The 10,218-nt window shown below is 47.7% G+C and overlaps 2 protein-coding genes across 2 annotated transcripts; both read right to left on the bottom strand.

Annotated features, from left to right (window-relative positions):
• Nucleotides 1-174: 174 nt before the first annotated feature.
• LOC116797278 (torsin-1A-like) lies at nucleotides 175-4,822 on the bottom strand. The gene is given in 10 exon segments (XM_032708665.1): nucleotides 175-1,553; nucleotides 1,803-1,927; nucleotides 2,015-2,188; nucleotides 3,585-3,850; nucleotides 4,054-4,193; nucleotides 4,195-4,247; nucleotides 4,250-4,344; nucleotides 4,347-4,417; nucleotides 4,419-4,444; nucleotides 4,769-4,822. Coding segments are annotated over 9 exon segments (894 nt in total). The 3' UTR covers nucleotides 175-1,553; nucleotides 1,803-1,912.
• Nucleotides 4,823-5,229: 407 nt separating this feature from the next.
• Nucleotides 5,230-10,209, bottom strand: C21H9orf78 (chromosome 21 C9orf78 homolog). The gene is made up of 9 exons (XM_032708143.1): nucleotides 10,028-10,209; nucleotides 8,943-9,002; nucleotides 8,637-8,688; nucleotides 8,352-8,422; nucleotides 8,034-8,111; nucleotides 7,406-7,603; nucleotides 6,793-6,929; nucleotides 5,990-6,088; nucleotides 5,230-5,559 (listed from the first exon to the last, which is right to left on the bottom strand). Exons 1-9 carry the CDS (start codon nucleotides 10,108-10,110, stop codon nucleotides 5,468-5,470), a joined length of 870 nt encoding a protein of 289 aa, XP_032564034.1. The 5' UTR covers nucleotides 10,111-10,209; the 3' UTR covers nucleotides 5,230-5,467.
• Nucleotides 10,210-10,218: the final 9 nt, after the last annotated feature.

Here is a 10,218-nt window from a genome sequence, read left to right as displayed (position 1 = left end):
TAGCAGAGTCACATCTCCTATCTGTGCCCTTGAACTCAAAAAGGGAGATACCTGTGCTCAAGCAGAGCTTGAACAGACAGGAATGTAGTGTGCTGTTACTGATATGTGGAGTAAGTTTGTGCAAAACTAACATCAGATCACTGAATGCAAAGAACACCAGAAGGTAGCTAGAAATAAATTTCTGATGAGAAAAGTTTATTTCGAACCAGCAACTGGAATGAAAAACGCCTCTGCAGTGCTCACATTCAGAAACAAGTCTGACAACCCTTCGCAGTAACCGGTTGACACATTTTTTTTTTTCAAATGCCTTCAGAGTTGTCTCCACCCAGTCTCAAAGGCCACACGTATTGTGAGAAGATAAAAAAAACTGGGAAATCCTGCCTGCTGGCCCCTGAATTTGACACATGGGTGAAGAAGAGAAACTCTTTTCCATTTCCATGGCTTAAAATTTAATCTGTACACGTTTGCCATTACATTACACACCTTCCATGAAGCTGACTCACCAGTCCCAGGAGCACACTGTTCTCCCTCCTGAGAGCAGCCCTGGGAGAGAGCATGCTGTGGGCAACTTTATACATAAAAACTAACCAAAATAGCAACTAATTACAGTGATGTGGCAGTCAAGGATTTTAACTCTCTCCTTCCTGTAACATTAAGTCTGCTCTCTGAACAGTATTCATAACAAAGAGTTTCATATCCTTGGTTTGACACACAGAAGACCAAATCATACCACTGTTTTGAGAAAGGACAATGGCACTGCATGATGTTGGATAGAAGAGCCTAGATTTTTTAATTCCAGAATCCCTCCCCCCCTTATCTCTACTAGACCCAAACCGTGAAGGAGAAAAGACACATATTCTATTTTAATGCATATCCCCCCCACAGGACCAATGAAGCCTTTCACAGCCAAAGGAACTTGATTAAAATTCTCAGTATTGTCTAGAGATATCAACATCAGAGCAAAATCAATTAAAAATTAGGTCATAGTCTCAGTCCTTCTGTACCTGCCAACAGTCTGCCAAACGGTTTCCGATGATCAACACGTGATCCAAGGAGTCTTCAGCCCTGTCAGACACTGACCCAGGAATTCCCAAGCAGCTCCTTCTTACCTTGACCAGCACAAGGCTGGAGTGCTCAGGAGCTGTGACTGGTGACAGAATAAAACGCAGAGGCACTGCTGCTTCTTCCATACCAGTTAAAAAATAGTGTTCCTTCTTTTAAAAAGTACTTAAAAATGAAATGTCTCCGGTCCTCCACTTTGTGATTAAGTTAAATTTGCTTCTTTGCAGGTTTGCAGCACCAAAGCATTAGAAGTCATAGTAATAATCCAGCTTTGCATCCACGTTTTACATCCTTTATCTGATAAATTCTCTCCTCTCTGGGAAGTGGTCATCTCGTCAGCTATTCTGGTTAAAATGTCTTCATCCACAGCGTAGCCACGTGTTCAACCTCAACCCTGACACACATTTTCACATGTTTGTATTCCAGAGGCAGGAAAGGGATAAAGTAGTCAATGAGATTTTTATCAATCAAAGTGCTGTGCCAAAACCCACCTGCAAAGGGAAAAAGAGGCTTGTTACCACTCCTCTAGTTCAACACTACATGGAAGAGGCACATCACAGCCCTCTGCTGCACACCATCACTTCACCTCACTGCAGGCCCCAAAACTGCATCGTGGCTCCTCACAAGCCAAAAACTGGAGGCCACATCAAGTAGAAACCATGGCTGTAAAAATGCAGCTAAGTACAGTCCATCCCTTTTGGTAACCTTTACCCTCTCAAAGCAATCCCAGCTTTACTCACTATTTTGTTGTTGAAGACAGACACAGACAGTGCATTTGGATGTCTGTGAGCTGTATGTCTTCCCCTCGTCCTCCCCTTGCTCCAAGAATCCAGTGCCACCTTGTATCTTTTCAGCTCCTGCGTTGCTAAATGAAGAGAAAAAGATTCTAGCTGGGGGTAGTTTTAAAAGGCAGTGAGTGCACAGAGCTGCAACCTGAGAAGGCACTTCTTACCTGAGGAAGATGAAGAGGCCTGTCTATAAGACCCCCATCCAACAGCTCATAGTAGTCCAGGAAGGGCTTGATTGAGTCAATGAGTCCCGCGTGCATTTTATCCATTTCATCAAAGATGAAGAGGGATCTGGGACAGATGCTCACATTTCCCCGGATCCACGACTGCCACTGGTCCTGAGTGCCTAAAAATGAAAGATGCTGAATGAGTTTTGTGTTCACAAGACAGAAAATAGCATTCTATTTACTGAACTTTGCCCTGAAGAGTTGGTGTCATTTCAATAGCTCTGTCTCTTGACAAAAATTAAAAGTTGTAAGTGAAACTTTTAACAAATCCCGTGCTGGTTGAAAAATCTTAAGGCACCAAGAGACAGGATGGGACAAGCAGGAAATCTCCTTGTGAGAAAGATATTCCTATATAAAGCAAAAATTAAAGTGCACAGCAAGACAAGGATGGGTCCCACTAAGGAACAGCCACACAAAACAAAGCTCACTTAAGCACTGCATTTTTTCTCTCACCTAAGTGTTGCATTCAAGATCATTAATGAATTAATTGGGGAAAAAAAAAGAGTTGATCTGTCTTGACTGTTTTCAGTGATTCATCACTTTTTTATATTCACTGTTTACTCAGTCCCTGAACTGCAGTTGTTAAGGAGCAGTCACTACTGGTAATAAGTAGCAATAGGTTTCTCCTACTGCCTCAGGCAGCAAGCTTCCCAAGTTTATTCACCTCAAAACAAATGCAGAAAAGCTTCCATTTTATTTTAAAACAGCTCAGCTACAAGAAGGGGAAAAATAAGCTGTAAAAGAGGAAATAGCTATTTCCTCCATTTAGAAATCAAGTTTGTAGCCCATCCTGTTCCCAATGTTTAACATATACAAGCTGAATATAAACATGCAGTACTACAAGACAGTGGTACTCATTCAAACTCTGCTGTTAACAAAGTCAGAACAAAAAAAACCCAGAAAATATGCATTTGAGCTACTCCTCCACAATATCCCCCTGCCCACAGAACTGCACTGACCCCACAAGGTGACACAACAATTCCAAGTACATTTATCTGTACATCTCTGATAACAGAGTATTTTGTGATTTCGCTTTACAGCTGGGAAATGGAACCACAGAAAACTAAACAAGCTGCTCAGTGTGCAGCAGAACTACAGAAGGGTACACCAATGCCTCAGAGATCAAACTTCAGCTTGCTGTGGTGCCTGACACACCTGGAGGTCACTGGGTTGTTCCCCAGAATCATGAGCTATTGGGGTTTTTTTTGCAGTGCCCACCAACATATCACCTAACCATGAATCATGTTTATCCTTAACTCTCTCTACGCAAACTGTAGAATGAAAATTAAACCGCATCATTCTTCCCTAAAGAGAGGCTCAAAATACATGAAAAACCATTACAGTCACGGGAAAACCAGTCCTGATGGAGGTAAGGATTCACCTCGTTCTGTGCTGAAGATTCCAAAACAGGCACGGGATACATGTTACTGCACAAAATAACGCCTAGGTCAGTAGTACTGATCATGCCATGACATTTATAACCCAGGGCAGCAGAGCACACTCTTACCTTGTAGAGATTGATGCTGTGAGCGTGAGGAAAGTGCAAAGTTGCGACGAACTGATGGACGTATTTACTCTGCAGGCCTTTTTTGTAAATGCTCTCGGCGACGATCTTACTGACAAAGTTCTTGCCTGTCCCAGTCCACCCGTGCAAGGAGAGCGCCAGGGGCTTTTTGGCGTTGGTGTTGTTCAAGAAGCCCCTCACGGCTTTCACAACCACCTTGCTCACCAGGTGCTGCCCGAACAGCCTCTTGTCCAAGGTCTCCTGCAGAGCTGGATGGAGAGACCACACGGTGAGCGGCGGGCGCGGGGTCACCCCGCGCGGTGTTGTGGCGGCCGCAGCCCCGGGCAGGGGGCAAAGGGCCGGGCCGGGCTGGAGCGGCGGCCCCCGGGGAGGCTCTGCCCCGGCTCCCGGCGCCGCTGCCCCGCGGCGCCCCTCCCGCCACCTCCCCTCAGAGCCCGCCCCGGCCCCGCACCGGCGGCGGCGCGCTGGTCGTGCCGGTGGAGGCAGCACTCCCTGAAGTAGCAGTAGAGCCGCGGGTAGGAGATGAAGCCGGTGAGGGCGGAGGCGGCGGCGCCCGCGATGGCGAGCCCCAGGCTGATGGGCTCCACGGCCGGCCGGCCGGCGGGAGAGGAGCAGCAGCAGCAGCGCCAGGGCCGCCCGCAAGCGCGCCCACGCCACAGCTTCATGGCCCGCCCGGCCCCGCCGCCGCCCCGCCGCTTCCGCCCCTCGGCGCCGCTTCCGTCGCCGCCATGGCGGGTGTGGGAGAGGCGGGGCCGGCGCTGAGGGGCGGCCGCCATGTTTGGGCGGGAATGGGCGGGGCCGGCGCTGAGGGGCGGCCGCCATGTTTGGGCGGGCACTCGGCGCTGTCACCGGCCGCGGGGCGGCCTCGCGTGGTGGAGTATTAAATGTTACACTCTGTGGCCGTGTGTTAGAGTCATGGAATCATAGACTTGTCAAGGTTGGAAGAGACTGTTAAGATCGTCACGTCCAACTGTCAACCCAGCACTACCACTGTAACCCCTACACCACATCAGCAGCACCCAGATGCAGACACCTCTTAATCCAGGGTTGGTGACTCCACCACTTCCCTGAGCAACCTATTCCAAGACCACCTTAACGTTGAAATTTTTTTTCATAGTATCCAATCTAAATCTCCCGTCTCAAGGCTCCCTGTCCAAGGGATCCACCTGCACGGGCTCAGGGACAAAGTCACCTATGGCCAGGCTCTGGGACAAACTCATCCATACCCTGGCAGACAGACTTTTCCCCTTTTCTGAAAAAATGCAAAATCTGATCGTGTCCCTCCTCACCCTGGTGTTGCCACTCCTGAGTTGACAGGACACCCTGGCACCCACAAAGCATCGGCAAGGATCCCAGAAGGAAAAATGTCACTTCTAATAACTTAAAAACACTTTTGCTATTTTCAAAGTTACAAATCTTCACTACGAGTACCCACATTGCACCTCCAGGGAAGACACGGTGCAGCCAGCTGTGGCCTCTGCACCCAGCTCCCAAGAGCTTTACATTTATAAATCAAATACCACTGCTGCTTTTAAAGAATCTAATTTTTAAAGTACTTTTAAGAGGATGAAAAAAAATCTATAAAAGCAAGTTTGTTTTCTCACTAGAAAATGCCAACCGTGAAAGCTCATTTTCCATTACAAAACTTTATTTATAAGAACATAGTTATATACAAGGTTTCACCGACCAAAGAGTTCACAACCATCTGCAAACTGATTCACTGCAAGATCACACAGGAAAAGCTTTGTAGGTAACATCAGCATGTGAAGGTAGTGACTCTTCTCAAAATCCATCGCAGGTCACAGACACAAAATCCTTTATTAGTGGAAAATCCAAACAACTCAAAAGGCTTCAGTCCATGTTCATTAGTATCGCCTGTTCATCTTCTTGAACTTCTCATAGTGATAATCATCTGTGGCTTTTTCATTGAGGGGACGTTTGCGATTTGGAGGAGACCCTTCAAAAGAGAGAGAGGGAAATATTATTTCCCTGTCCTTTGACAGGAGACGTTGTCTTAACCCCACCACTTCCCTTATACAGCCCCTTGCTACGTAAGGTTATTGCTTCAGCTGTCACTGCTCCCCAACCTTGCACCCTTTGCTGTTCCAGCTTCCACCAAACCCTTCTCAGACAGCTTTGCCAACATGCTTGAGCTGTGACCTCCACTACTCCACCCCTGAGCATCTCTAAAAACATCCTCCATCCAGAGGGGCTTCAGGTGTGACCTGGCAGTGGTACATCAAGTGCAAACAACCAGCTCTCTTGGACTTGGATTGCTCCATTTCCCTCCTAGCTCAGGGCATCCAGAGGAGGTAAAAAGGCCCAGATCCTTTCTCTGTTTCCCTGAAGAGTTTCAGTGTATCTCCTTACAGCCTTTCAGAACTTACGCTCAGGTTCTGGTCTCTCAGTATCCCCCACTCTCAGGGGACGGGGCTTTGGCTCCTCTTTGTTCCTTCGCACTGGTGCGTTCAGCTCCTCATGATAAACTGAGAGAAGGAAAACATCAGGTAAGGAATATTATCTGGAGCACTCTTATCAAGATGGACAAATTTCTATGGCATTTGTTACAAGTGATCTTTAGCAGAAACAACAGCAGCTTAGAACAAGCATTCTTGGAATTGGGTTTCTATGGATAATCAAGATGGGGTACAGCAAATTTCAGTAGCACTATTTCATCAGAAGTGGCCCAAACACTCTTCACTTCCTTTAGAACACACCAACCTGACCCCCAGTCACCCCTGTGAGCATGGAAGGACACAGCAGAAGGCTGCCTTTCCTCCAGATGGCTGTGGTATGAGAGGCTCTCCCGGAAATTAATTCCCTTCTCCTGTCTAGTAAGGTCTGTGGCCACCTCTCTGCTCTGGCAGCCTAAAAAATGGATCCTCTCCACTATAAACCACCATTTATCATCCCAGACAGGGCAGGCATTTCCAACACACGCTCAAGGCACAACTTAAAGAAAACATCTTGAAATTTATGAGTTGCTGCCAGCTGGGAGTTCAGAAAGTTCAGCCATGAGAATGAGCAATGAGAGTCCCTCTTCTTGCTGACAGCAAGAAGAAAAAGACCAGGCCAGATGTGGTCTGTATGAGCATCCCAGGAAAAGCAATTGTGGAGCTGCTTGTACCAACACACAGACTCTGCATCAGACTCTGTCCCAGCTGGGTCAGGAGAACTACATAAAACTTACATCTGTTGTGCTGGACATAATTAACAGCCATGTTGGTGGGAACAAAGGAAGTTTCGCTGTCTTTCTTCTTGTTCTGCTGCTCTGCCAGCAGCTTGGCCTTGGCCTCTTCAGTTGAGATGATGTTTTTTATTTTTGCACTAGAAGAGAAAGAAAGAAAAAATACTCATTCATAGTTAGAAAGGGTAGCAGGCACAGAAGTGCTAAGTGGATGGGTTTGGGGGGTAGTAACAGCACTGCCATGGTACTGTTACATGGTACATGTGTTTTTGGAGAGAGGAGGCATTGCTATAGAAGCAGGTGCTTTGTTTCAAAGGCAAAAGGGAAGCTCCCATCTTCGTGCATCCTTTCAGTGCAGGGCACAAACGGGTCATCCAGAAAGCTGCCAGAGTCAGGTCGCAAAAATTAAGAGCCTTTTCCCCCAGGTCACACAGTGGAGCTGCACTGAGCCCTGTTGCTGTGCTGTGCTAGTTACCACACTAATCCAAAGCAATTCTCAGTCCCACCCCACAGCCAAACTGGGGCTGTGTCATCCACCCATAGCGCTGCTCTGCCAACCAACAGCTGCTTATCCCGGAAATTCTGGCCATAACCCACAGATCTGTGAACCACATACTCGATTCCCAGGTCCACTTCAGGAATGCCACTCAGCATCTGGTTGGACAGCATCTCCTCAGTCTTCTTGGCAGAGGAGACACGGATGTTCTCTGGCAGCTCATACAGAGAGTCCTCAGCGTTCTTAAGCTTCACCTTCTGCTCTTCATTCTCCACAATTCCCTTTCTCTTCTTCAGCTCAGTCTCAATGTACTTCATCCTAAACAGCAGCACATGAAGGACACACAGCATTTAATTCTGTGCCTATACTCCATCCCAGCCCTGCTGAGCACAGCTGTATCCCTGTCCTGAAAGCTGGGACAGAAGAGAGTAATCTCTCCAAAAGAACTCAGCTAACATCAACAGCAAGAATTAATTGTCCAAGAAACAATCATATCCTCCAAGCTCTTTCACAGTCAGCAGGGAAGGCTCCCACTGGGATTTAATGTCAAGCTGGCTGGTTGGCACCTCCCAGCTCTGTCCATGAAAAGGCCTTCTCAAGTCTGGCATGCAGGAAGTGAAAGGGTGAGGGAAAGCTTCAGTGAGAACTGGGAAGATATTCTGGGAGTACTCAGAATCCAAGACAGAAAAAAATAAATGGTGAGGGACCACCCAGGCCAGTTCAACACCAGAGACACAGCACAACTCACATGTCAGCGTCTTCATCCCGTCTGTTGGTTTCTGCTGAGAAGGAAGTTCCCAAGTTCAGATCTTCCTCTTCATTAATCCTAAGTGGAAACCACAATGTTACAGGGTTTGGTGGGGGTTTTTTTGTTTGTTGTTTGTTTTTTTTTGGGGAGGTAGGTGTGGTGGGTTTTTTTAACTAATTTAACACGTTAGGGTAAAAATAACTGGCCAAACTGCGTTATATTAAACTCTCTAAAGTGACACGACATCTGGTTAGTTCATTACCAGCTGTCATTTAACACTAGGCCAGAGAGAGATTTTCAGAGCTCACATGCACCCACCTGTCCTTGCCTCTTTCCTTCAGCTTCTTCATGTCCACCATTCCCCCGGATTTTATCTTAAATGGGTCATCCTGTAAACCAAGACATAACGAGAAACCCTGAAACTTCCTTCTAGTTTAATGCTAATCTTCAAAATTTGGATAAAAGCACAGAAGACATTTAGGAACTGAGCTGTGACAGCAGTCCCACCCCAGGCCAGACTCACACAGTCACTGGTTGGACCACAGCAATGTCTTCACACCATCACATCTTAGCCCCGAGGAGATGGAAGTGCCCAGCACTTACCACAAGTGTTGCTTCTTCTTGCAACTTCTCTCCCACAAGCAGAGCTACAGCACTGGTCAGGCAGATAAGGAAAGAAAATGGAATTCAGTGGAAGGAAACATATTACCAACAATACTGCATTGCCTTATCCTTCTCTAATTCTCCCCCTCTTTTCCACCCTCAGGCTTTAACATGGAAACTGCTCTATCAGGAACATGATTTTGGCAGTATCTGACATGTAATGGTTTGTATGGAAGGAGGCAGATGACGAGAGAAATTCACTGTTACATCACACCCTCAGTCAAAGCACAACTTCCCATCCCTTACCTCACCCCATTGGGTCGCTTTCTGAGGCTCTGAACTTCTTTGGCTTCCTCAAGTTTTAACCTGAATAAAAAAATACATTTGACTTAGTACTTAATGCTTTGGTTTTAATTAATTATTTTGATTTTCTGCAGTTAACACAGAATTTTCTAGTCAGACTTTGTCCTAAACCTCTGCATATCAGCATCCACTTTTCAGGTTAAATAGGTATTTTCTATTTATTTGAGAAATTCCATGTATTTAATCAATCAGAAAAAAAATCCTAACTAAGGCATCTGCTGGATTTGTCCCTTCCAGATGCTGAGAAAGGAAGCATCTAAATGTTGAAAGGCTTTAAGAAGCAGCCAATTTGGGAAGAACAAGCCAAGACACATTAGTGTCTCTGAAGAAAGCTGATGGTAAACTGAAACCCCAAGTGCCTCTCTCTAAACTGACAGGCATCCTTAACTTCTGCAGATATTCAGACTTTTCCTAATTACACGTCTTTCAAAACCTGCCAAGAACTGTGCACCATCAAGTATTTTTCAGATATAAAGAATAACAAGATCTTGTCGGGGATGAAAGAATTCGAGAACAGAAGGGACCCTCTGTGAGTGCCCAAGAGGATGACGAGTGAATGTCAACAAAGAGGCAGGTGCCCGGCAGGGACAGAGGGTCCGTGGGGTCAGGGTGGCCCTCAGTGTTTCCAAGCACAGCTCCCAGGGTTGTCCGGCTCCAAACCCTCTCCTCTCCTGGCCGGAGCACCCCGGGGATGAGAGGAGATGGACGAGACACCCCTGGGAACGGAGCTGCCACCCTGGAGCGGCCGGAGACGATGGAGAGATGAAGTGACACAGCCATGTAACGGTGTGACGTGATGCTGTGACGCAACGACTCCATCACACAGTGGTTCAACACCATATGACACGACGCACCCTCTAACAGCACAGCCGTCGGTGACGACCCGGCGATATGACGACATGACACCATGTCGTGACGCGCCCGGACGCGGCACTGCTGCTCTAAGGCAGACCCGGCGACCCGTCCCCACACCCGTCAGCCCCACGACCGCTGGGCCCGGCCGGGCTCCCCGCCAGCCCCCGACCCACCTGACCTCCTCGGCGAGCTGCTCGTCCTCCTCCTCCTCGTCCTCGTCCTCCCTGCGCCGTCGGAAGGACTTCTTGGCCGGCATCGCTGCGGCCGCCGCGACAGGACACGACAGGACAGGGCCCGACACGGCCCCCACACCTCAGCTCAGCTCCCGTCGCGCCGCGATGACGTCACAGCGCAGCGACGAAGC

Source organism: Chiroxiphia lanceolata, chromosome 21 (genome assembly GCF_009829145.1).
Source record: "Chiroxiphia lanceolata isolate bChiLan1 chromosome 21, bChiLan1.pri, whole genome shotgun sequence".
In the NCBI taxonomy this organism is placed as follows: Eukaryota; Metazoa; Chordata; class Aves; order Passeriformes; family Pipridae; genus Chiroxiphia; species Chiroxiphia lanceolata.
The sequence above is the reverse complement of the archived record's forward strand: the minus strand, read 5'-3'. Positions and strand labels throughout refer to the sequence as shown.